A 27,285-nucleotide genomic window follows, 5' to 3' on the forward strand; every position below is an offset into this window, starting at 1 on the left:
ATGATCTCGCGGTTCGTGGGTTCTAGCCCCGCGTCGGGCTCTGTGCTGACTGCCGGCTCAGAGCCTGGAGTCTGTTTCAGTCTGTGACTCCCTCTCTCTCTGACCCTCCCCTGCTCACGCTGTCTCTCTCTCTCTCCTAGAAATAAAAATAATAGTAATAATAATAATAATAAATAAAATTTCATAAATAGGGGACCTGGGTGTCTCATTCGGCTAAGTATACAACTCTTGACTTCGGCTCAGGTCATGATCTTACAGTCCGTGAGATCTAGCCCTGCATTGGACTCTGCACTGATAGGTGGAGACTGCTTGGGATTCTCTCTCCATCTCTCTCTGCCCTGTCCCCTGCTTGTGTGCTTACTTGGGCATCCTTTCCCTCCCTTCCTCTCTCTCAATAAATAAAATAAATATTTTAAAAAAGAGAACAGTGAACTTGGAAGTAAAAAGCAACGGCTTGAAACTTTCCAATCTATCCTTTAAAAGCTGCATCACCTTAGACAAGTCACTTGTTTCAGCAGTTTCCTTATATATAAAACTGTCATACCTTAGCAGCAAGAACTATGTTATAAAATTGTTTTTTGCTGAGCCTATTAGGAAAAAAAAAAGGGTAGCCTATACCAGGATGGAAAATGTATAAACAAAAGAATAATACAAATATATAAAAAAATAATAAAAATAAGACTCATAATTTTCCATCAACTATCTCATGTAATCATAACTGTATCATTACTATGGATATATCATTCAATATCAATAGTGGTTAAGTGCACTAATTCTATTCTAGGTTCAAATACTGACTCCACCACTTAATAGTCAGGAGACCGTGAGCAAATTTACTTGCCTCTTTTAGGCTTCACTGTGTAAAGCAGGGCTAGCATAATCCCTATTTTATAAGCAGTTTAATGGAATAAAAAACTCTGAAAATAGTCATGACCCTCTTAAGGCTAGGAGCTCAAGGATAACACATAAACAATGGAACACACACCAGAAACCAAATGTTTTCATTCCCACTCCAGTATTCTTTCCATAAAATAGGTTTTCATTTCCTAACTAATACCAATCTCCAAAAACAAATTACCTTGGATCCTAAGTTAAATTCTAAACTCTGTTCCTCTAAAAAAAAAGAAATCTTGATAAACAATTACGTTATATAAGTTAAAGATATATTTTACAAATGGAAGATGAGAAGAGCCACAAGATTAGCAATGAATAAAAAAAAGCGGTGAGAGAGAGGAACCCAGAAAAATGGGTTGCCATCAAGTACAATTTTTAAAAACCCAAAACCCATACCCTACACAAATCCCTGAAGCCAGCCTCCCACAGGAAAATCTGGTGGCTATTCTTAATTTATCCAAAATACATCATAATACTGGATAAGAGCCTCTCTGGGAGCAGAAAAAGCTTGGAATACTTGAAATTTTACAAAATAGAAGTTATACTCCAAAGATTCTCTTTGTAGACCTCTCTAATCTCTACCCCTTCACCCTGTCCCACAAATAGTATGGTCCCAGAATACAGGTGAGCGTGGGTGGCTTAGACGGTTGAGCATCTGACTCTTGATTTCGGCCCACCTCATGATCCCAGGGTCGTGAGATCAAGCCCTCCATCAGGCTCCACGCTAGTTGGAACCTGCTTGAGGTTTGCTCTCTCTCCCTCTGCCTCTCTCCCCTGCTTGTGCTCTTCTCTAAAAATTTTTTAAAAAACAATTTTTTTTAAGATACCAGAAAACAAATCCTAAGAGATCCTGCTCTCCCCATCTCTTCCCTCAAGTTAAAGACTGGCAAAGATAAGATGTTACCATCTGGTTTAAATATCACAAATGATGAGCTGGTACAACCACACAAAAAATTGAGAGGATCTTGCCTTAAAGAACTTGTAATTATGTGGTTTTCATATGGATTTGTTCTTTGTTTCTGGAGTTATGAGATTAGAGTAAAATGATAATGTTTCAGCATCTGTAGTCTGGAGTGTGTATGCCACATAGAAATATGTGCTTAATAAAAGCTCCAACCAAGTGCTCAATAGGCACTGAGTTTTAGACTTTAGTTCTCTGAACACTGCAATATGGTCAAGCCAGTGAGATGACAAGAATTAGCACAGGAATGCACAGAAATCTGCCTAGGGCTATGTAAGGAGCAGAGCTCAGAAAAGAAATCTTAGATTAGGTGCATGCTACCAACTAAAATACTCAACATTTAAAGACTTAACACTTAACTATATATGCCATCAGAAAGTGTTTTTAATACATGTAGAAAGCAGTACTGAGGGGCGCCTGGGTGGCTTAGTTGGTTATGCATCCAACTCTTGATTTTGGTTTAGATCATGATCTCACAGTTCCTGGGATTGAGCCCTGCATCGGGCTCTGTGCTGATGGCATGGAGCCTGTATGGGATTCTCTGTCATTTTCTCTCAAAATAAATAAAAAAACAAAGTATATTTTTTTATGTTTATTTATTTTTGAAAGAGAGAGAAACCGTGAACAGGGGAGGAGCAGAGAGAGAGGGAAACACAGAATCCAAAGCAGGTTCTGAGCTGACAGCTCAGAGCCTGATGTGGGGCTGAAACCCACAAACAGTGAGCAGAGAAGTCAGACGCCTTACCGACTAAGCCACCCACACAACCCAAATAAAGTCTATTTAGAAAACAATACTGACCGAGTAAACTGCTTGATCCAGGATAAAAACGAAGAAAACCACACTAGCAGAAACACAGTATATATGAGTCCACCTAAGAAGCATTGTTATGAGATTCAATTACAAGACCTATCTGGACAAAAAAAACACTGGGGGAATCCAGGTTTGTATGGGAGTTCTCATTAGCTTTATTTTAAGTTTGCCTAATTTTTAGTAAAGAATAAAATATAATCCGGCTCTGTCCTGAGGATCAAAAATAAACATTTTCCCTGCCACCTCTTCTACTTTTCTCCCCACTTTATAAGTAAAATAATTGTGGAATATTAAAGACTCAATGTACTAACTCAATTTCCTAACCTGCTAGAATTGGCATTATTTAAATTGTTAGGTAAGATATGATGCTCTCCATTTGCAGGGCTTCAACAGCATCACAGCCATCCCATACTAGGAGAAATTAAAGTAATTTTAAACATTTCTTAACACAAAGCTCACCAAATACAAACTCCTGCCTGTATACTCACACCACACAACACACACACAACACATGCACCTGCAAGTTTTCTGAAATAATTTATAACAGCTCTACTTGAAAAAAATAGATTTTTGATATCACTAATTTTCTTTTTAGAGAGAAGGGAGAGAGCGATTGTGCATGAGCCAGTGGAGAGGGAGAGAGAATCCCAAGTAACCTTTACCCTCAGCATGGAGCCCGACGTAATGCAGGGATCATGACCTGAGCTGAAATCAACCAACTAAGCCACCCAGGTACCCCCTTACTAATTTTTTATAATCTCACTAATTTTTTTAAACTTTTTTATTATTTAGAGATAGAAAAAGACAGAGCAAGAGCATGGGACGGGCAGAGAGAGGGGGAGACGCAGAATCTGAAGGAGGCTCCAGGCTCTATGCTGTCAGCAGCACAGACACGGGGCTCGAACTCCCAAACTGTGAGATCATGACCTGAGCTAAAGTCAGACACTTAACCAACTAAGCCACTGAGGTGCCCCTAATCTCACTAATATTTAAAATATCTAACAACAACAACAAAAAACAAGCTAGACCAGGAGAAGAATTACATTCTATATACTGTTGTTTTGAAGCTGAGCTTTTGACTTTCAAGTTTCACTTTTTAAAAATCTCTTCACTGTAGGGGAAAAGGAGGGATATGTATTTGGCACCAACGTTTGTTGCACTAAATCTGTCCCCATACTCTTCTTAGCAGTGAGCAAATAAAGCTTTGGGATTTAAGCTCCTTGCAATCCATCAATTAATTAATCTGGACAGCAGCCCTAGGTCAGTGTCAGATCCCCTTACAGCAGATGAGAAGGCATACGTTGGAGAAAAATGACATTGTCCAAGGTCGCAATGGAATTAGATTCAAGACTCTACTCACTTATTTTTTAAAATCTAGAAACACCATACTCCTTCTGTTACATAATAAAAGTACAAACTTTTAAAAAGTAACACACTCCCCTTGTATAAAGCTTATTTTTACCCATGCAAAATATTCTTTAAATTTCATATCTATTGTAAAATAAGACATTACCAAGTAAAATGGAATCAACAGGTTCCAAAAAGCCATTCATTACACGATCTTCTGCCTGGTGTTGTTTAACTAGTTTCCCATCTGAGAAATTAAGTTATTATTTTGGTGGAAAAAGCAATTAGATTTCTTTTTTAAATTTTTAAAATGTTTTATTTATTTCTGAGAGAGAGAGAGACAGAGACAGAGACAGAGACAGCATGAGCAGAGGAGGGTGAGAGAGAGAGAGAGAGAGGGAGACACAGAATCTGAAACAGGCTCCAGGGTCTGAGCTAGCTGCCTGCACAGAGCCCGACACGGTGCTCGAACCCACAAACCGTGAGATCATGACCTGAGCGGAAGGTGGACGCTTAACCGGCTGAGCCACCCAGGCGCCCCAAAGCAATTAGATTTTAAGGAGTTATTGACAGAAAATATTTTTCAATGACCTGATTTTTAAATTGCTCCTTTTGAACTTCTGACACCACAGAAATATTAATCAGCAATTCTGCTAAAACAGATAGTGCACCATCAAGGTTGAAAGTCAAACTATCATTCTTAACAAAAAACTGAACCTAACAACCTAACCAACAACTCATTAGACCCTTTTGATTCTCATTTCCATAAACCTCCTTTTCCAGAAAGCGACTTAATTCTACTTTTTTGGTTACTCCTGACTTCCAGCTCTATTCTTTTGAGACAGTCTAGTAGATAGGAAAATGGACAGAGAATGAAACAATGTTTGTGGAGAGTGCCCTCCAACCACCACCTACTACTCCAACTAATGCCATCAAACTTTTAGGTGCCCAGAGTTGGCCTGAGGATGGTCAAGTTTCTGCACAGGTTCTAAAAATTTGTAATGAAGCAACCAAGCCACTGATTAAAACTGAGAAAAATATAGGATTACCTGGCTGGCTGTCAGAAGAGCATGCAACTCTTGATCTCAGGGTCTTGATCTCTACACGCTAGGTGTAGAGATTAAATAAATAACTTAACTTTTTTAAAAACTGAGAAATACAATCCATATCCTAATTGGGCAAAGTGACCATCCTCACTAAAGGCTAGAAACATTCCTAACTGCCCAAATCTCACTCATTCCCTGAATAAAACAAAAACTATGCAAATTTTTTTTTTTTATGTTTATTCACTTTTGAGAGAGAGAGAGAGAAAGGCAGAGCACAAGCAGGGGAGGGGCAGAGAGAAAGGAGACACAGAATCCAAAGCAGGCTCCAGGCTCTGAGCTATGAGCACAGAATCTGATGCGGGGCTCAAACCCACGAACATGAGATCATGACCCAAGCTGAAGTCAAAAACTTAACCGACTGAGCCACCCAGGGATCCCATGAAGTTGTTCTTTATAACTGAAGGTCACTAGCTTACTCTCAATCCAACTACTGCTACTCTGCTCTCCTATATCCAGGAAAATATCTAATAATAAATAAAAATTTATAATAAAAAACTTTTTTAATTTGCACTCTGGAAATGGGGCGCCTGGGTGGCTTAGTCACTTAAGCGTTGGACTTTCGCTTAGGTCATGATCTCGCGGTTTGTGGGTTTGAGCCCCGCATCGGGCTCTGTGCTGACTGCCAGCTCAGAGCCTGGAGCCTGTTTCAGTCTGTGACTCCCTCTCTCTCTGACCCATCCCTGCTCACGCTGTCTCTCCCTCTCTCTCCTAGAAATAAATAAAACATTATAAAAATATATATATATATAATAAATTTGCACTCTGGAAGTGATGGCTCTGGCACAGCTAACTAATCTTTACATTCAGAAAGAACGTTTACATGATTAAAAAAAAAAAACAGATAAACAGACTCTAGGCCACGTCTAAAGGTATAAGACAACGATGCTTTCAGAGGAATGGTTTACAATGAAAGATTTGAATATTTGAAAAAAAAGAAAAGGACTTATAAGAATGCATTTAGTCAAATTCCACATCTTTGTTCCAAACATCGCACAATTATGGAAAAGAAATGTCTCACTGCCCTGGAGGCAACTTTTCCTCATTAGTCTGGTTTATAAACTTGGGAGTCATACAAAGCACCTTCATTATAGAAATCACCTAATAGTTAATGACAGAAAAAGCATTTTTAGAAAAACTTGTAGAGGTGTACAAAGGTAACATCTAATTTTTCCCTTTTAATTCCATGCTAAGACACAACTGTTAACAAAAAAATCCTTGTATGCAGCATACAATTCTTACATCTGAAACAAGTTTCTCACAAATTAGACTTTAAAGTCCAGTTATAAATTTCTCAATCTTTAAGTAATATAAAGCAAAATGAGAGGAGCCCAGCCAAGCAGCTTTCCCAAAGTACCACCCTACCCACCCACTTACCCCAAAGGGACTTAACGGTTTGCCTCTGGTGATTCCTCGTCAAGTGACCCACATTTAACAAAAATTTCAGAAAGAACAGTATAGACAGCCCTTCATTTCCCAATATTTATTCCACTTAATTTTTTTTTTGAGGTTGGCAATGATCTTCTGCACTTAAAAACAGTGTATTAACATAATCTCCAGAGAATATCTTAACAAGAAAAAAAAAATCACACCACCAGATCAACACAAATCAAGCTTGTACAGAAAGGTCTGTACAAGAAAGCAAAAAGCTAAGATTTTCTAGATTCCTGGGTTTTTAAAACCTATGTTTGGGTTTTCCCTTTATTGTCTCCTACAGCCAACTTTTAATGTGGTCCAATTAAGACAACAAGAGATTACAAAAGTCTAGAAAAAGATTCCATTTACAGCACATAAACCAGACTTGGTTCTTTCAATCAAATAGTTTACAATATTTTGTTTCCTTTCTAAAAGAAAATTCTCTCCCTGGAAGATTTCTGTCTGCTTATTAAAGTATCCTAAGCATTCTGAACTCTGTCTCCAAAAGTAAACAAATAAATGAGTTCTGCTCCTCTATCAACCAGAAATACTCTTAAATTTAAGCCAAGATACCATAAAGAAAATTAAGTACCTGAGAGAGAAAGAAGGAAATTGAGGGCTAATAAATTTTCCCTAATTTTTCTTATTAGTGTATCTCAATAACAGAAAAATTCAAACCCCAGCTTTAATACATTTAGTAACACTTTTCAAAGGCACTTCTCTATTCTCTATTCATTTTGCTCTTGGAAGAGGCTGAGGTTGCATGTTTAAAACCTAATCCTGTAATCACTGGTAGGGAAATTTTTCCCGTGGGGGTGTGAATCTTAAACTGCCTCATGTATTTGCAATATTGCTCGCATTCTATTCTAAAAGACTATTAATTTTGTTGATTAGTTCAACAAAATTACAACTAGGTGAATAGGTGTGTGGCTCGTAGTGTGACCAATTTATAATCTACCACTAGTTAAGTAAAATTTAGCTAAATGCCAATTCAAAAACTGTAACAAATGAAGTTTGTTGCTTTGTTTAAGGCACTTTCAAACTACAACTGTAGGACTTAATCCAACCTCCTACTAAGTGAGGAAAAAAGTTTTTCTGCTGAGCAGTATAGTCCTACCTTTGTCCTAAAAGGCAGTACAAGTGGGTACAGGGTTTCTTTTGGGGATGGTGGATATGTCCTAACATTGATTGTGGATAGTTTTACAACTCTGTAACTACTGAAAACTATAACTAAAAACAGTTTAAATTGATGAACTGTATGGTCTATGAATTATATCTATATAAAACTTTATTTTTAAATAGTAATTATAAGTTCTTCCTTCATTCAAGGATGTTTCCATTGATCAGCCTTTTCTCCAAATGCTAAGCAGGTCTAAGGTGGCCAAAGAATCACAACCAGGGAAAAATTCTGTGACACCAAAGGAAATGGGAAAACAGAGAGGGTTAGGCCAAAGTCAATCAAACCTAAAATTAAGGAGCTTGACAAGCTGGAATGAGAGTAATGAGCTCCGTATCATTAACACCTCTAACCATACAAAGAAATATGTATTTAAGTTCCACCCTGTTCCTAATGGTCGAACCATCAGGCTTACTCAAAGATGCTGACTATACTGAAACATTAGAAAGTTTTACACTTTAGCTATAAAGATGAAGGGATCAAACTAACAACCCACAGGAAGTTAAAGTTGAAAAAAATATGTCTACTGTGCCATCTGGGGTTTGATTTAAATCCCTGATTTTTGGACACTGCCAAAGAAGAAATTTGTGGAATCTGCCTATCTATGGCCAAATGTGAGACATTTGAGGGCAACAAAGTTATTAAAGTCATCAGATATATTCCAATCAAACTTGAGAGACTCAAAAGAGTATTTACTGAGCAGCCAACTATTTTTTGCCTAATAGTTACACTCCTAAAATTAATCATTTCCAAATACCACAAAGTGACACGGAAAATTTGTCCTTAAAAAGACATCTAAATACATCAAGGAGGAAATGAAAATGAGCATTTTAAAGGTAGCAAAACCAGAAGTCAGATTAATTGTAAGCTTAAAAAAATTTTTAAAAGCCCAGGAAACAAGCCTGGATATCCTACATACTTCATGTAATCTGAAAAACATTTATTTTCCTCTTTAAACTTTTAACTCCGGTTTAACCATTTTCTTGATTATCTTTTATCACATTTACCTTACTATATTTTCACAAATTTTTGTGAACCCCAAGTGTTCAAAAGCAACGCAGTTTAGGACCCTCACTGAAAGCAGCTATAAACTGAAACTATGTAAGTACCATTAATTAAAGATACAAAGATAAGAACAAAAGGAAATAGAAGTGCTTTACAATTCTTCCCCTAACCTCCCAACGGACAAATACCAACAGACCCAATCTCCATTTTAACACAGTGACTTGTGTTCCAAAAAAATTAGCGAACAAAAATCATCTAGAACACAGGCATTATGTAGCCATGGCCTTGGACAATATTTCTTACTCCTTATTTTTTTTTTTGTTGCTTTATTTCAACTGTATGAAACCACTTGTTCACAGCTTCCTAAAACAAAAACAGTTTCTGAAACAAAGACTGTTTACATCTCTTAAGAAACCTTTGTTCCAACAAGACCCTTCTTCAAGAGCTACAACTTCTGGAAAGATTTCTCTTTTTGTGGTTATATCAACAACAAACTCTTTCCATTTGGCATAGGAGTTTGTTAAACAAAGGAGGAAGAAAGCCCCCCTCACACAAAGGAGGTCTCCAAAACAGAGCCCTGGTTATGTTTGTAGATTATTTGTGCCTCTTTAACACCCTTCCTCAGGCAGTAGAATGTACTACTCTCAATACAAAATGGTGGCCATCATGTCTGTCTGACATTCAGAATGGAAAAAGGCAATATGATCACACATTTTGCAAAGCTTACTATTCATATCCCAGCCAAGATGAGAAAATGGGTAGCCAAAACTAACCAGAGCCAACACTATCTTTTTGGGAAAGGGCCCTAGAAAAGGCACAGAATATAATAAAGTAAGATAAAGGGTTTACCCCAGCCCTACTATATATACTACAATACCAACATGGAGGACAACTCTCACTCCCAGGAACCAGACTTCACACATTTTGGTTACCAAGAACTTAATCAAGTTGCCTAGTTTCTGAATAAAATCCTATTAACACAAATGTACAATATCCACAGTTACCTTTCCTAGCACAGGACATAAAGCTAAACTGCTAAATGTCTGAAACGTGACCTATTCTTCAAGAATTAAAACGTTGGCTCTAATCAGCTCCGGCTGTAACTTCTGCAGGCCCCTTTGCACTCTAGAAGAAACGCAAGTCCCTTAAGCAACAAGAATCAACCTTGTCCAGTTGAGAGAAATGGTTCTATTTTCAAACATTTCCTCCATACTAGCTGACCAGTTATTTTCTGACTCATAGATTTCATCTCCATTTTCAAACTTGTCCAAGAAAAACCAAAGTATGGTGCCCGTGTTTTATTTCGGGGGGTTGGGGAGGGGAAAGAAGACGAGAGAAAGGACCTATTAAGAGATCTCCCTCAATACTGCTTTTCCAAACCCTAATGATTACACATAGAACCCCTGCAACTCCAAATGTCATTACAAAGAGCAAGCTTAAGAAAGAAAGGGATGGGGGGGGGGGAATCTTCCTCCAATGGGGGTGGAAGTGGGGGTGGAGTGGGGGGCGGGGAAGAGAGAGGGGAGAAGATTCTTCAACTGTAGGAAAGGCAGTTAAACATCCTTCCCAACGGTCCCGGCCCGTACAACCGTCCTTTAGGCCAACTCGGACTCAGACCATCCGCAAGGTGGGCAAAGAAACAGGGGTGTAGGCGCGCACCCAGTTCCGGCTTGGGGGTGGGGGCGGGGGCTAGGGGGACAGTGAAGGGCTGGCCGGGCTCTTCTCAGCGAACGTTGGAGCCGTTAGGGATGACTTCAGCAGCACCCCACCCCTAACACACAGCCCCCAGGCCCGAGGCGCTTTAGACACGGCTCCGAGGGCTGAAGCGGGGCTGCGTTTCAGCCTCCGGGGGTTGGGGGACAGGGGGGACGCGGGAAGTGCGCGTTCAGGCTTCGCAGGTCTTCTGGTCTGACATGTCCCCCTACTGCACGGCCTCGCCCCCACCCCACCAACACAGCCGAGACCTCCCCGGGGAGCCGAGCGGCCGAGCCAGAAGTCGGGTGTGCGCGCGGCCGGGCGGGCTCCGGACCCTCCGCCGCCGGTCCTGCTCCCCACCACCCCCAAGTGCCCCCCACACACTTACGCCCCCCACAACACCTCGGCTCCGGGGCCGGCCCCGCGGCTCCTCCCCGCCCCCCGGCAGCGCAGGAAGCCCCCTCCTCGAGCCCGGCCCGGGGAACAGCAGGAAGCCCGGGGCCCGGGGGGCAAGGGGGTGCCCCGGCCTGCAGGGTGGGGCGCCCAGGTGAGGGCCGCTCCGGGCCGACGCCGCCACCACACAAAGGACCAGGGGCTCCCGCCGCCATATTGAAAACTTTCCTCCGCGCACGACAACTCGCAAGTCCCCCACCCCCACCCAGCACACACCCCCGCACCCCGGGGGAGGAGGCGAGCCCCGGCCCGCCGAGCAGCGCCGGGGCCGGCGCCCGCCCTCCCCGCCCGCGCCGCCGCCAGCCTCCGGCAGGAAGCACCCCCGCGCCCACTCCGGCCGCCACTCCATCCGGAACCGAACCGAACCCCGGGCCGGGCCGCACACCCGTCCGCTCGGGCTGCGCGTCGCCCGGGCCCTCGGGGTGGCACCACGGAGGCGCCCGCTCTCCCACGCTCCTCATCTCCCACCCTGGAGAAACCCCGTTCTCCGCCCCCGGCCTCAACTCCGACCTTGGGGCAGCCCCAAACTTGACGCGGCCTCCGGGGCGACCCCGCTCCCCGCCCCCCGCGCCTCAGGCCTCCCCGGCCCGCGCGTCCCAGCTCCCTCCCCCAGCCGCGAGCAGGATCCGGGGTGCCGGCGTGACTCACCGGCGGCGGCCGCACCTTACAGATCCCAGTCTGCTCGGCTATGGGCCGGATCTTGTGGATGAAAGCGAAGGGGTCCGCGAACTCTTCCCAGCTGGGCTCGAAGACCGGGCACTCGGGGGGAGGCAGGAACTCGCCCAGCGGGCCCGGGCCCCCGAGGGGCAGCGCCGGGCGCGGGCCCGGGGGCAGCGCGGTGGCCGGCTCCATCACCGCGGGTCGGGCACGGGCGAGGACGGGGTGGGCTCCGGGACCGCGGCGGCGGGCTGCGCTGGGTCCGAGACGTGTGCAGACGCGGCTCCAGCAACAGCAAGTCCGACTTGTACTAGCAACGGCAGCACCTTGGGCTTTTTCAGCCTTCCTCCGACGACGTCTTGCCGCTAACCCACGCCGTGCGCCTCCGCCGCCACGGCGAGGAAAAAGAGTCCCACCCCCACCCCCACCCCACCCCCGCGCCAGGCTCCGGGCCCCGCCCCCGAATCGGGCGGGGCACGGGCCTTCGGCCTCGGGATGAAGTTGATCCTTTCGGCCCAGTTGAGCCAACATTTATTGACCATTTACTACGTGCCAGAATCCCTTCCCTCAATAAGTTAATACTCTGGTGGAGAAGATCAGACACATAAGTGGATTATATCGGTCATGTCAGTACACTGTGGTAGGTGCCATGATAGAAGTGTATACACTTAGTAAAACCCGGGGAGGGGCAGAAGGTATTTGGCATAATGGGGAAGGAGTTTCAAGGTAGGGGGAACGGCCTGAAAGTAAGAACAAAATGGAGGTGAGAAAACACTAGTTATAATGTTAATAATAAGCTAACACTTTTGAGCACTTGCATATCCTGGGCACAGTTCTGTTCTAAGTGCTTTGCAGGATTAATCATTTAATCTACACAACCCTTTGAGGCAGGTACTCTTATTTCCATTTTACAAATAAGGACAGTGAGGCACAGGTTGTTTAAGCAATTTGCCCAAATTCACACAGCTAACAAATGATAGAGACTCTGTCTTTTAGAATGAGAGGTGTTACTGAGAAAAGAGTGGTCCATGAGCAAAATAATGGCAAGATTGGGTGTGAGAGAAGCCAAAGACTTTTAAAACAATCCAGGTAAAAACACTATGGCGCCAGTGCTATTCGTTAGGAAGAAGGGAGGCAAATGTAGGAGATAAAATTAGAACATAGTGATAAATTGGAATTGGGGAAGGACAGTAAAGTATCCAGGGTGATTCAGGTGTTTAAGTACCTACCTGAATGGTTGCTGGTGCACAGGCATTGCCAATGCGTTCCCCTAGATTATATAAATGAGAAAATAGGAGGGAGATAATGTGTTCACTTCTGGATATGTTGAGTTTGACATGTCTTTGGTACAGTTGGAAATATACAACAGGCTGAATAGTATAAATCTGAAGGGGAGTGATCAGAAATGGGGGATGTAAATCTAGAGTTATTAGCATATGACTGACAGCTATTAATTATCTAAAGCTAATCTAATACTGTGTGAAAGCATTGTTGTAAATGTTTGGCATGTATTAGTGTATTAGCTCATTGAATCTACACAACCATCCTGTTAGGTAGGTATTACTATTATCCCCATTTTGCAGAGCAAGCAATGGAGGCACAGAGAGGTTAAGTAATTTTAAAAGATATGAAAAATTTTGAGGCATGGGTGGGATGTGTGTGTGTGTGTGTGTGTGTGTGTGTGTGTGTAGGGTGAGTGCCTAGTGTCCTGCCCAGGAAAGGGGGGAGAGGATATTTAACAAGTAGGACCTCAACACTAAAAAGAGCTCTTTCATCCAGAAAGCAGCCAAACCCATGGAAGTACTCTTTGGATCAACAGAATCCTAGCTCTGCTTTCAGATTCACCTAGAGGAAAGAAGTCTCTCTTATCCTTAAGCGTTCTTCAATTTAAAAAGTGGGGAGGGGAGAAGCCTCCTCTTCAATAAACTCTTCGCAGAGATACTTGGCCCGAAAACGGTTCAAAAAGGTCCTTGCAGAAGGTCCTCCTTTTCTTACCTCTCTCAGGCTTTGGACCTAGGGAAACCTTTTTTGCTTCCCACTGCAAGGGAGACTTAAGCCAAGCGGCAGCTGGCATCCTACTGGAGAAAAAGTGATCAGTGTAAGATAGACAAGAGATAAAGTTATAATAAATTGTTAGTGGTAGAACCTAGGTGGTGGGTGTAGAGGAATTTGCTGCAAAATTTTTTTTAACTTTGCTGAATATTGGAAGTGTTTCCATAATAAAATGTTGGGGAGAAGAATCAATGTTGCTCTTTGCCATGGGTGTATTTGCTTTTGAGGGTCTTGCTGCAGTTGATTTCCTGTCATGTGCTCTTTCCTGGGAGAACATTAAGACTATTTTCACACTTAACCCTGGCATCCTTCAAGCCGGGTAAGTATAACTGTGAGAAAAATTCCAGACATATGTCAGTACTGACCATTACTTAACTGAAGTGCACAGGAAGAATGAGCCTAGGATAATCGTTCCCAATCCTCAGCCGTGTACTAGGACTCCCTCACGCTTCCAACTCCCAAGCTCTCTCCATTTCCGGTATTGACCCTAAGTGATGAGATTTTGTGGCTCCCAGATCTGGCAGCAGCTGTTTGGCTCCCCGAGGACCCGATGTGACGTTGAGGGAGGGGACGGTTGCCAGGGTAGTCAGGGGAACCTAGGGACCCTGAGGGCTCTCCGGGAAGGCGACAACTCCCCCGCCCCGCGTAAGACGCTTCCCTTGCCCTTTATGATGTGTGTTTACATGGGCGGAGGGATCCCTCTCCAGCTGACAGCCACACCGCGGCCGGCTCTTCTTTTTTTAAAGAGCCTAGCCACAGCCAGCGATTGGCCGAGGCCGGGGCCGCATCAGCCTCCGGGGGCGGGGCCGGGGCCGCATTGTCTCGTCTGGGGCTGGCCGGACGCCCCAGAGGCCGGACCTGGGCAACCCCGGCTCCGAGGTCCCGGGGCTGGATCTCCCGGAGGCCTTGGGAGTGAGGTCTGGGCGGCGTCCGGTTTGGATTGCCCGGGGAGAGTGGGGTTGGAGCCCCGGCGGCCGGAGCGGAACCAAGCCCCGTTCCGAGTGCCACGTCTCCAGGAACCCCCTCCTTACTCTTGGACAACACTCCGCCCCACCCGGGCCTCCGTCCCCCAAACTACCCCTATTTGTGCAGCCCCAGAACCTTTGGACGCATCCCCAGGGGGCTCCATCCTCTTCCGCCCCCTCGGTCCCCAGGCCTCATTCCTCGAGTCTGCCCCGCCCCCGGCCTGCGCCCCAGATCTGCAGCCTTCGCCCCTAGATCCGCCCGCCCGGTGATGAGGCGCCCCCGCGTTCCTTCCGGTCTCAGCGACGGGACGACCACGCTCCAGGGTTGCAAACCAGGGGAGCGACTTTCTCCCTTCCCCTCCCACCTCCCGCCGCCAGACCCCCGCGCACTCCCGGGAGACGGGGCTCCGGGACAGAGGGCCGGCCAAGTCTCCCCAGCAGCCTGGGAGGGGGCGGCGGCCCGCGCAGCACGTAGCGCACGTGTAGGGGCCGCTCTCCACCCCCCTCCCCAGCCCGCGGCCTCCGACCACTCTCCCGAGCTCCGGGTGTCTGCGGTGCGCCTACCTTCCGCCCCGACCTCCTGTGTCTGGGCCCTCCCAGCACTGCACCCCTTCTCACACCACCCTCCCCTTCCCTGTTGATCCTCTTCTTTCTCCTTTCCCCCCCTAATTTCCCCAGCGCACGGGCCTTTCTTCAGCCTCTTCGCAGTTTGTCTGAGCTCCTCCGATTCAGTGCCATCATCTCTCTCTCCCACCACTTCTGGTGTCCTGGAATGTTTGGTATCAGATGTCCCCTGTGGAAACCCACAATCTATGAGATCTCGAGATGAGCTGCAGTCTCTTTGGCCTCCCTGTTTTATTTATTTCGTGTACTCCCACGGCGTCTCGTTACTACTCTCTATTACTGCAATCATAACTCGGTATTTGTCTTTTTAACACTGCCCTCTTCCCTTACACACGACTCTCCTCCAAACTGGAGCCGCTGGCGGGAAGGAGTAATGTCTCTAGCCTTGGCATCAGGCACGTGGTAGAAACTCCACAAATATTTGTTCAAGGGGAAGGGAAGTGGCCTTGAGTGTCTGTGGCTCCTACTGGCTGAGGATGGAGCTTTGGACAGGACAGGAGAAGCATCTGGCTGTCCAGGTGAAGCAGGAAGAGATCTCACAACAGATCAGTATGTGGGGGGTGGGGGAGCCCACCTAGTGGGATAAACCCACCTTCCCCCATTCCCTGCCAGGCCAGGCCCATTTCCCTGGAACCAGCAAACCCTCCTCCCTCTGCTAGACTTGTCTCTTGTGTGTTCCCTATTCTGCCCTACCCTCAGCTCTGCGGGCTGTCTTTTTCAGGGGATCAGCTCATCTCACACAAGGGTCTCATCTCTGGGCTTCTGTCCTTGGGAAGCTGGGTCTGGATCCTGGAGAGATATCTGGTAACTAAATACCTCTTCCTCCTCCCCATCTTTTCTTCCTCTCCAGTTCTGGGATCCCTTCTCAGCTAACTCAGACCACGGGGATCCAGGGTTCAGCGCTTTGGTTGACCCGGGAGTGGGGCCCCCTCCCCAGGGAGCCTCCAACAGACACCAGCAAGTGGGGCAGTTCCCACGGTGTGTGGCCAGCCCTGCCCATGGGGTGGGGAGGGGCAGAGTTACCTACACAGGGCTTCAGGGTGTTTCCTCCCTTTCTGGTTGGACCACTTTAGAGGCCCTAGACTCTTTCCCAGAGCAGCCTTGTGCAGATGAGAGAGAAGCTGAGAGGCAGAGAGGGAAACTCAAATTCTCTGTTCATCCTGGAGCGCAACCACCCCAACTAAGGTTTCTGGACCCGAGGCCCCCCTCTCAGCATGCTCTATGGCCTTGGATAGTTGGAATGTTTGGAATTCTCTGTGTCTGGGATGAAAGTCTTCTAACAGGAAGAAAATGGCTTCTACACTAATTATGTCCGAACTTCAGGAAACACTACTGAATCTACTATGCTCATTTGAAATTCGACTAAACCCGGCTGAGTGACCAACACAGGGTCAGACACACTAAACGCTAAATGCTAATTCTTTCTTCTCTCCCCTGGAAGGAAGGGGTGATACATGAACAACGAGAAATACTGTTCTAACATGAATAAGACAGGGTCAGTGGCTGGGAGTGATTCATAGTCTCTTAGACACATCAACACTATGGGGTAGGTGGGTTTTAGTGTCATTGCTTTTCAGATGGAGAAATTGAGACTCAGAAAAGTTAATTAGCCAAAGCCACACAGATAATAACAGTGTTAGGACTAGAATGATGATCCTAAAGCCTTTGATCATCCCCAAATACCAAGCTGATTTCTCTAAAGCTGAGACTCTCACACCAGCTGTCCCTTAACCTGCCAACACGTGTCCATTCTCTCCCCTAAGCCACAGTGGCTTCACACTTCTTGACTGTGAGCCCCAGTACTTTTGTTTATATACCAAAAGTTTCACAAAATAAAAGTTCCACAAAATAGTACTTGCCCTCACACAGTGATACACAAACATGCTGATTGAGACCCATGAAGCTGGTTTTATAAGCCATGATTGTGACCCTCAATTTGAAAAATGCTGGTCTGTAGTTTTTCCTGTAGTTTTGGGCAGCTTTTCAAGATGATCTAGACCAAGAAGTGAGTTTTCTCTACTCATACCCATATAATCTTGAATTTTGGAATTTTGGCCATTGCCCCTCCTCCTCCCCCATATCTTCTGTAAGTCCTCCAGAACATGGACCACATCATAGACAAAATCAGTCATCAGCTCTTTTCTGTTTGTTTTTCATTGGTTATTACTCACTTGTCTGAAATCCTCTAGTAATTTTCCTCCTGCCCCTGACCCACAGCACAACCCCAGGGATCACTTTGTGCCTCATCTTTTTAGCACTTTATCCCAAACAGGTGCCTGGTATAAAACCAGGATCTAGCATGACCTGACTTGGAGCAGTAGCCAAAGACTCAAATGCCTACAGGGGGCAAAGTAAATAAGCAAAGTCAGCCAGGTGGAGCCTGAAATAAGGAGAATGCATATCCAGCTACCTGGGCCCTGGGCCATCAGGCCAGGGTGGAAGTTAAGTTGCAAATTTTCAAGAGAAGCCAAAAGTCTAGGTTTTTTATACAAACTCCCCTATTTTGAATTTTTTTTTGAGATTAATTCATTTTTTGAGAGACAGAGCATGAGCATGAGCAGGAGAGGGGCAGAGAGAGACAATATACACACAGAATCCAATGCAGGCTCCAGGCTCTGAGCTGTCAGCACAGAGCCCGATGCAGGGCTTGAACCGTGAACTGCAGGATCATAACCTGAGCCAAAGTTGGACACTCAACCAACTGAGCCACCCAGGTGCCCCAAGCTCTCCTAGTTTTAAAATATTCAATCTTCAAACAAATTTTTAAAAAACAGTGTGTGGGCCAATCAAATAGGCTCGTGATCTGACTGTGTTCTGTGTGGAGCCACCTGCTCTGGAGAGGCTGCTGGGATGGTGAGCTTCAGACCTTCAGAACAATGGTTGCCAAGGGAGCACCAGCTGAGGCACGCAGCCAGAAATGCTGGAATGGAGGCTGGCTCCTGCTTCATCCCTACCCTGTGGGTCAGGTTCGGCCTCCTAAGCTTAAAGGAGAACTTTGACTTTCAGCAAAGTCCGGGGCCCACGCCGAGGGCATATGGTAGCAACAGGCACAGTGTCATAGATGGCCTACATAACTGCAATGTTGATGAGGGACCTGGAATGGGGAGTGTCAGTGCTTTTAAATATCCCCCCCCCTCTATTTTTTGCCTCCTCTAAAGCCCTCAAAGAAGTGGAAATCAAATGACAAGGTATGGAAAGGTTCTCAAAGTGCTGTGCATCAGTGCAAGAATCTAAAAGTAAAATTGGGGTGAAAGCTTAGGAATTAAAGTAAGACAGACCTCCAAGATATAAGGGAAAAGAAGACAGTGTTGTCATGGTTGAAAATGATGCTTGTCCCTTATAATAAAAAAGCTAACATGTATTGAATGCTTGCCGTGTGCTGCGCATTTCTGTGTGAATGATCTCTCAGAATCCTCATAAGAACCCTTGAGAATAGCCATCATTATTATCTTTGTCTTTCTAGATGAAGAACTGGGATTCAAAGAGTCTGAGTCATTTAGCCAAGGTCACATAGCCAAGAAGTTTAACAGAACCAGGTTCTGCCCAGGCTGTCTGAGTCCAGAATCTGTGTTCTTAACCATCACCCACATATTGCCCTCCTCTGGTGTACTACACAGTCCTTCTGGCACTGCTGTGTCCCTGACACCTAGCACAGGGTTTGTTGAAGAAACACATGGTCACTCACCATGATCACATAATGCCTGACAATGAGTGAGTTTATAAATACTTGTTGAGCATGTTCTCTGGGCCAATTACTATGCAAAGTGCTGTAGACATAGCATTGAATAAAATAAAGTCCCTGCCCTTCAAGGACTTATACTGTAGTCTAGTAGACAGAGACGGACAATAAGCACATACAGGTAAGAAGGATTTCTGGTAGAAATCAGTGCTAAGGAAAACAGGACAAATGATGGAGTGATGGGAGGCTGGGTGGGAGGCATGGTGAGTGGCTGCTTTAGACACAGTGGCCGCAGGCAGGAAGAATATTTGGGCTCAGATTGGAATATTGGGAAGAAGATGGCTCTTGGAAAGTCTACAGAGGATAGTTCCAAGAAGAGGAGTACCATGTACGGAGACCTGGGTCTGCAAACACCTTGGAATGTCCAAGGGACGATGCTCCTTCCTCCAAGAAAGCCAGTGGGTGGGGGGAGATGAAGTCAAAGAGGCAGGCAGAGGCTTAGATCAGGCAGGATGTTGTAGGCCATGGTCAGGAGTTTGGATTTCATCTTAGTTTCAATGACAAGCCGTTGGAGAATTATAGGTCAGGAAGGGATATCATTTGATTTACAATTTTAAAATGTTTTTCTGGCTGCCATGTGGAGAATAGATTGCTGGAGAACGAGGTGGAGGTGAGGAACCAATTAGAAGGTGTTTGCAATAGTCCAGGCAGGAGACGACTGTGGCCCAGACTCACATGGTAGCAGTAGAGGTGATGAGAAAAGGTCATGCTGTGGATAAATTTTGAAGGAAAAGGTAACAAGACTAATTAGATTGGATGTAGAGTGTTAAAGGGAGAGAGGCACCAAGGACGACTTTTAGATTTTTCCCCAAGTAAATGGGCAAATGGATTTCCTGAGATGGGAAAACTTGGGGAGGGAAAGATTGGGGATATACCAAGGGAGCCTGGGTGGCTCAGTCAGTTAAGCGTCTGACTTCGGCTCAAGTCATGATATTATGGTCTGTGGGTTTGAGACCTGCATCAGGCTCTGTGCTGACATCTCAGAGCCTGGAGCCTGCTTCGGATTCTGTGTCTCCCTCTCTCTCTGTCTCTCCTCAACCTGTGTTCTCTCTCAACAACAAATAAATCAACTTAAAAAAATTATTTAAAAAAAAAAGATTGGGGATGTATGAAGAATCTATGTTTCTGCTTTGGCTCTGTTAAAGCTAAGATCTCCATCCAAATGGAGATGTGCAATAGTCAGGTAATCTGGAGCTCAGGACAGGAGTCAGGACTGCAGATAAGATCTGCCCTGGGTCGTCCAAGTGTGTGTATATCTATGTATATACCCACAAGCTTATATATGTAAAAGCCTACAGATATGGAATATACACACAGATATTGTAGAGATAAAGATAGTTATACACACACATGCATATATAATGTATAGTACTTAAAACCACGGGACTGGGTTAAGATCACCCAAGGGGAGCATAGAGGAAGAAGAGAGCCAAGGACAGAGTCCAAGAATACTCCTCCATTTACAGGTTGGGAAGAGATGAGCCAGGAAAGAAACAGAAAGAATGGTCAGTGTGGGCAAGAATGATGTTAGAGAAGAAAGCGTGTCAAGGAGGAAGTAGTCAACCATGTCAAAATTTGCAGAGAGGTTGAGCAAGATGAGAAAAAATGTGAAGTGAAGTGGGGCTAAATGATAAAGACAATGCTTTCAAGGAGGCTGTGCTGGGGTTGCAGAGGAATGGGCAGAATTTGGACAGAACGTGAATTGAGAGAGGAATTTTGCTTTTTTTCCCCGTTGGAATACGGTAGAGTTCCCTGTCAAGATGATGGGAATGGTCCGGCAGAGAGGGAGAAGAGGGTAATGCAGAAGAGGAAGAGGGTCGTTGCAGGGGTGCAACACCTGAGCCGGTGACAGGGAGTAGGAGTCCGGGCACAACCCCCTGAGGGAGGAGAGTGTGGAGTTGAGGTTCAGGGAAGCGGAGGGCATGGTGGATCTCTTTTCTCTGTTAAAAGATGCTGACACTTCTTTGGAATGAATACTAATAGCTGCCAATAATTAAGCACACACCGCTCCTGTGTAAGGCCTCCACATGCGCTCCTCTCATGGTAGGGGAGTGGGTGGAGAGGACGCAAGAGTCACATCACAGAGGGAGCTTAGCTCAAAGCTGGAGCACTGGGGAGGCCTCAGTTTGCTCTACCCGGCCTCACCTTCTCTGCCATTATGCCTGAATGCCTGGCCCTCCACACCCCAGCTCCTCTTTTTCTCTCTCTCCTGACTCTTCCAGAAGTCTGTAGGACTCAGGGGGCTAACTGAGGGCAGCACTCTGGCTGTGACTGGGAAATGACACAGGAGGTACAGAGGAAGACTGAGCTACGGCTGTGGCAGTGAACTCCTTCAGCTGTTGTAGAGCCTTTTTAACCGGGATATGTATCCTTGTATTTATGTTCTAGGGAAGAGAAACCTATCTCTTTGACATCTAGTGAGTGGTTTGTATCTGAATCACCCAAGTGACTCAAAGTCCCAGATTCAGGAAACCAGGTAAGACAAGTTTATTCTGTGAAACCTTCCTACCATGTATAAGTTTTATTTTTATAACTCTTATCAAAGTTATATTTTAAGTTATTTTATAACTCTTATCAAAAAGCTAAATGGTTAAGGGAGAGAAGCATATTAATCTCTCTCAAAATGCTGCATGGGCAGGATCCATAAAACAGGGAGATTGGAGAATATTACAGCCTCAGGAGCACAGAAGTCATCAACTACAATTTCTTTTCGTTTGTGTACTGACGATACAGGAAAAGAGTCAAGAGTAGGTGATGAGGTTCATTAAAGCCTTTCCTCTGTTCATTTAGAAACAATCATGAAAATACATTCTCACTGGAGAAAAGGCACTAACAGAGGAAGAGAGCAGTAGACAAGTGCCTTTGAGGCTGAATAAGCCTGAAGTCCAAAGCTCAACATTCACGAAAGGATTTTTTTTTCATTCTAAGTTAACAGAGTCGTGTTCTGATCAAGGTATGTGAATGAGATTAAAGACTGGAATAAATGAAGGATATCTTTTATTAAAAAGTAAGAAAGGCACCACATTGCTTAGCATTTAGCCTTACTTTAAGTTCAGCTATTTTATTTATTTTGAGAGAGTGAGCAAGCAGGGGAGGGGCAAAGAGAGAAGAAAAGAGAGAAACCCAGGCAGGCTCTGCACTGACACCATAGAGCCCAATGCAGGACTCACTATGATCTGAGCCAAAATCAAGAGTTGGTTGCTTAACTGATTGAGCCACCCAGGTACCTGAGGTTCAGCTATTTTAATAAACTGTTTGACTTTTGTTTAAAAAAGCAAGGGTAGGTGGTGGCCATCTGTTTCCTAAGATAAAAGAGCCTCATCACTGAAGCCTCATCATTTTGAAAAGGGAAAACTGCAGGAAAGTTGAATCTCCAAACAAACCTATAAAGAGAAGGCAGCAAAGCACACCTGTACTGTGACCTTCCTTCTTTAAGTCAGAGAATAAGGCTATATTCTATCAGGTTCCCAGCTCAGATAAAAAGACAGGCTTTGGAAGTAACAATGATGAGGAGGAAGGATAGAATATGGGGGAATGTGAGGGGGAAAGTCCAGGGGAAAAGGAGAAGTTCTAGGCATGGATGGATGGAGAGAGTCCCCAGCTCCTGTACATGTTGACTTTTTGCTATAGGAACCATATCCCATCAGACACCATGCGGTGTTCCATCAGGCGTGGCATCATAACCTCAGTGGGCATCGGATTCCTGTGGTTCTTCATCACTTTGAAAGTCCCCAGGGAAATTGAAGATGATCAAAACATGATGGCTTTCAAAGGCCAAGTAGCAACCCCTGCTCTCAAGGTGGGAATTGAGGATGTAGGGTGGCAATGGTGGGGACAGGTAGATTCTCAAAGCACCTATACCTTTTCATCTGAGAGCAGGAAGCTCCAAAGGGAGTTGGGATATGAACCTGGACCCATCGGTCCATAAAGAAGCTGCTCCCCCAACCCTAATATTTATTAAGGTAAGGAAGAGAGCAAATAGTGCTCCAGCCCTTATTACTTTGGCCAGTGGTCAGACATCCTGAGAATGTGCTGGGCTCACTCTAGGGAGAGTGATCCATCCCTTGTCTTTCCTGGAAAAGCTTATGAGAAGCCTCTAGGGGGCTAAATCCTTTTCTCTTATGAAAGGAGGTACATGTTTTGCCTTTTGTCAATGATCTAGGAGGACAATTATGGCAAAAGAAGAGACCTGAGCCTGATGGAAGCCTGGCAGAATCATACCTTCCAGTATATTAAGACAATTCAGCAGAGAAGAAAGAGTGAGTTCCAAGGAGAGGAATGGGGTACCCTAGGGGAAGTAGGGACATCAGGAGAAGGTAGCTAGAAAGGAAAGAAGAAGGGAGAGGAAAGAAGGCAGGACTCCACCCAGGAATATTTGAATCTAGCGGACAGTTCAGGAATGAGGAAGAAGGAAAAAGATAATTGTTACAGGAAGGCAGAATCACTGGATTAGAGAACATTTCTATTAGAAGGGGTCTTAGAGTCATAGTTTAAATCCCTCAGTTTTGTGAATCAGTATCTAAGCTCAGGATTGAAGGGACTTTCTCAAGGTTACAGTCAGTGGCAGAACTGGGACAAGAACCTAGTCTCCTGACTTACGGAGAAGCTCTTTTCCTTTCACCTAAAGCTGAGCTTTGGGAAGATGAACTGGGTAAAACAGAAAGAATTGTAAAAACAATAATGTTAGCTAATACTTCCTGAGCACTTAAACCATGTGCTACAAAATTCTGGCTCAAAGAAGGCTCAAAGGGACCCACAGGGACTCAGCATCACCTAGTTTAGTGCTTCTCAGACTGTAATGTGCATATAAGGTACTTGGTGATACTGTTAAAATGCAGATTTCTTGGAACCCAGATTCTGCATTTCTGAGCTTCCAGATGAGATTGATGTTGTTGGACTAAGGACCACATTCTGAGAAGCAATGATCTAAACATCCCCTGTATCAAAAGGGAGCATAGGCGGGAACTAGGAGAGGGAAGAAAGGAACAGAGAAGGTCCTGAAGAGCATCCCAACCCTTAACCCTTTGACCACCTTCACTACCAACCCAACGTATGCTGACAATTATCCCTATTTTGCCTCTCCTTAGCATGGCTGACAGTGGGGATCTCCTCAGTGCCACGACCAGATCAAAGCAGCCTCTTGTACACCCTGGTCTCCCTGTTCCATGCTTCCTCTAAGACTGAGCAGAAACGTCTCACGGTCCTGATTCACCTGGCACATTCTGACCTCTCCTGGCTCAAAGAAACTGTTGCCCATATTTCAACCCTCTTCAGCACACAGATCTCAGCAGGGCAGTTGCTACTGATTCATGCTCCCTCTGATGCCTACCCCACCATGGATGCCATGAGGAAGAAGACCCACAATGGGGAATTCTACTCCAGGCAGAATATAGATCATGCCTTCCTCATGAGTTTTGCCGCAAAGCTCTCTGAATACTTCCTGTTATTGGAGGACAATGTCCATTGTGCCTCCAGCTTTATCACCCACATTCATCGGAAGGTGGACGCCATGAGGTCCAACCCCTGGGTGTTACTGGAGTTCTCTAATATGGGCTTCCTTGGCAAACTCTTCCACAGCAGGGACCTCCCACTTCTGGCTCATTTCCTCCTCCTCTTCTACAAGGAAAAGCCCCTTGATGGGCTGATCCCCCACTTCCGTACCCTCCTAGCTCAGAAAAACCCAATCCTCTGCAGACCGTTCCTTTTCTACAACAGGTTCTCCTACTATACCTCTAATGACAGCCAGAAGGCCACATCATTTCGGAAAAAGAACCCCTATGGTCCTGACAACCCACCTGCAGCCATTTTCACCAATATGAAGGTTTTTGATGTTCATTTCCCCTGGGAGGCCTACACTCTGGATGAGTCATTCTTCTGGACCCACGATGTTAGTGCAGGGAACCACCTGACAGTCATTTTGAACCATCCAGCGAATTTGAGCAGAGTGCAAGTGTTGACAGGCACCATTGTGGATGGAAAGCATGCCCTGGAGAAGGGGCAAGTGGAGCTGGGCTATGACCCTGAGGGAATGCCTCAATACTGTACCAGCTTTGCCTTGCTGGGCCACCTCTTGGAAGGGCAGATGAATCAGGAGATTCTCAACAGTATGGGGTACGATGTAAGCTGTGTAAGGCTGGTGGTGAAAGCTAATCAGGTTGGCGGTCTCATAATCAGGCATATTTACCTCTGGGAAGAAAATTCCAAATATATGGAAGCAGCTCAGAGTTGGATGTGAAAAATTAAAGTCTTGAAGCTGTTCCATTCGAGCCTCTCTGAGTGATGTGGGGAGACAGATGCCAGGGAATAAGGGGCAGAGACAGAAGACTCTATGATGCTTTTGGTGCCACCATGATGTTAAGAGACCTGTTCCTTTTTCTACCCAAACCAGTGATTCTTTTTTTTTTTATAAAACTTTTTATGTTTATTTATTTATTATTTTAAGTAGGCTCCACACCCAACGTGGGGCTTGAACTCATGAGCCTGAGATCAAGCGTTGCATGCTCTACTGACTGAGCCAGCTAGGTGCCCTATAAGGTGATTCTTATAGGTTATCTTTATCTGGGAGCAGATACAGCTTTAGCCCAACTTGGGGAGTGGTGTTGGTCACTCCCAGAATCTTTAGATTTTGGGAATGCTGAGATGAGCACAGAATACTTGTGTGTGCATATAAATACATATATTGAAATATAGTCAGAGGTGGGGAGATATAATGTAGTAGTAGGAGGGTAAATGGGGAAATCATGGGGTGTCCCTAAAATTGATACCATAAGTAGCCAAGAAAGTGACCCTCATTAGAAGTCAAATTCTCTGGAGGCGCCTGGGTGACTCAGTCGGTTAAGTGTTGGATTCTTGATTTTGGCTTAGGTCATGATCTCACGATTCATGAGTTCAAGCCCCGTGTCAGGCTCTGTGTTGACTGTGCAGAGACTGAGTGGGATTCTCTTTTTCCCTCTCTGCCCCTCCCCTCCTCGTGCTCTCTCTTTCTCTCAGAATAAATAAATAAACATTTTAAAAAAGAAGTTAAATTCTCTGAAATTCAGGAAAGCAGCAGATGGACTGATAGCAATAAAACTAAGCCCTTAACTCTATCCTTTAAGCTGTTTCATAGTGCCCGTCTAGTTTCTTCCTCTCCTCACAAATTTGGACATAAATAGTTTGTAACTAAAACTCTACTTTCTCATCAGCAATTCACTCCTTAACTCCCCCACTGGTGTCTACATCCACAAAGCTACTGAAACTCTTCACTATTTGTAATGACAAAAATAGTCAAAACCCAACTGCATTTTTCAGAGCTCATTCCCTTTTACTCTCTGTAGCCATATACAATATTAACTAGTGTTTCTTCTAGAAACAGGCTTCTTCCTTGACCTCTGGTATTTATCCATTCATCAGTTATTTATTGAATGCCTACTATGTGCGAGGAACATAAGAAAGCCCCTGTGGGTTTAAGTACATGGTCTTCTGGAAACACAGACCTGCTCTTTCTAAAACATTTTTGGGGGCTTAGGAAAAGCTTCTTGGAAAATACAATATCTAAGCCTAGACCTGCCAGATAATTAAAGAAGATAGCCAGGTAATGTGGGAAGAAGGTCAGGGAGATTTTCTAGTGAAAGAAACAGCATGCTGAGAAGTAGGCCAGAGGTGAGAAAGAACATGGTTCATTTGGGAAAACACAAATCATTTAGTGGGACAGGAGATGGAGGGCAAGCTGGAGGAAGGATGGGGCAGAAGATGAAGCCACAGGATTGAGAGAGGACCAGCTTAAGAAGAGCCACAGACAATTCAATGTGGGAAAGAGCAGTCCTTTCAACAAATGGTGTTGGAATAACTGAATATCTACATGCAAAAGAATGAAGTGGGACTTCCAACCTTACACCATATAAAAAATTGACTCAAAATGGATCATAGACCTAATGTAAGAGCAAAAGCTATAAAATTCATAGAAGAAAATATAAGGTGTAAATCACTGTGACCTTGGATAGGCAACAGTATATTAAGATATGACACTGAAAGCATCAGCAATCAAAGAATAGATAAATCGGACTTCACCAAAATTAAAAACTTCTGTGCTTCACAGGACACTATCAAGACAGTGACAAGATAACACACAAAATGGAATATTTGCAAATCATATACCCAATAAGAGACATATTCAGAATATTATAAAGAAGTCTTACACTCAATGATTTTTTTTTTATTTTTTTTTATTTTTTATTTTTTTACAAATAGTTTATTGTTACACTCAATGATTTTTAAAAAACCCTGAATAACCCATTAAAGATGGGCAAAGGATATAAACAGAGATTTCTCCAAAGAAGCTGTATAAATGGCCAATAAGTACATGAAAAGATGCTCATCAGGGCACCTGGCTGGCTCAGTCGGTTGA

General features: G+C 44.8%; 2 protein-coding genes across 4 annotated transcripts in view; one reads left to right on the plus strand and one right to left on the minus strand.

Moving 5' to 3' along the window:
• The window catches only part of KDM5B (lysine demethylase 5B), a 77,939-nt gene extending 66,063 nt beyond the window's left edge, over positions 1 to 11,876 (minus strand). Inside the window, exon 1 of the mRNA XM_039227457.1 lies at positions 11,511 to 11,876. Coding sequence (XP_039083388.1) covers positions 11,511 to 11,714 — 204 coding nt within the window. The 5' untranslated portion in view covers positions 11,715 to 11,876. The remainder of the gene's footprint in view (positions 1 to 11,510) is intronic.
• A 126-nt stretch (positions 11,877 to 12,002) lies between these two features.
• On the plus strand, positions 12,003 to 25,160 carry LOC120228853 (alpha-1,3-mannosyl-glycoprotein 4-beta-N-acetylglucosaminyltransferase-like protein MGAT4E). Of its 3 annotated transcripts, XM_039227459.1 has the most exons (7): positions 12,003 to 12,159; positions 15,882 to 15,964; positions 21,288 to 21,375; positions 21,690 to 21,852; positions 22,530 to 22,698; positions 23,062 to 23,158; positions 23,987 to 25,160. In XM_039227459.1, exons 5-7 carry the CDS (start codon positions 22,552 to 22,554, stop codon positions 25,132 to 25,134), a joined length of 1,392 nt encoding a protein of 463 aa, XP_039083390.1. In that variant the 5' UTR covers positions 12,003 to 12,159; positions 15,882 to 15,964; positions 21,288 to 21,375; positions 21,690 to 21,852; positions 22,530 to 22,551; the 3' UTR covers positions 25,135 to 25,160. The 3 variants fall into 3 exon arrangements, with proteins under 3 accessions (XP_039083390.1, XP_039083391.1, XP_039083389.1); XM_039227458.1 differs by lacking the exons at positions 12,003 to 12,159; positions 15,882 to 15,964 and adding an exon at positions 18,108 to 18,348; XM_039227460.1 differs by lacking the exons at positions 15,882 to 15,964; positions 21,288 to 21,375.
• The last annotated feature ends 2,125 nt before the right edge of the window (positions 25,161 to 27,285 follow it).

The sequence above is a fragment of the Hyaena hyaena genome, unplaced genomic scaffold (assembly GCF_003009895.1).
Source record: "Hyaena hyaena isolate Hyena2069 unplaced genomic scaffold, ASM300989v1 scaffold_28, whole genome shotgun sequence".
NCBI lineage: Eukaryota > Metazoa > Chordata > Mammalia > Carnivora > Hyaenidae > Hyaena > Hyaena hyaena.

Coding starts and splice junctions, on each gene's coding strand:
- LOC120228853 (XM_039227459.1), top strand. CDS start 22,552: ATGCGGTGTTCCATCAGGCGTGGCATCATAACCTCAGTGGGCATCGGA. Junction 22,699..23,061: donor TAGCAACCCCTGCTCTCAAG/GTGGGAATTGAG, acceptor TCAATGATCTAG/GAGGACAATTATGGCAAAAG. Junction 23,159..23,986: donor AATTCAGCAGAGAAGAAAGA/GTGAGTTCCAAG, acceptor GCCTCTCCTTAG/CATGGCTGACAGTGGGGATC.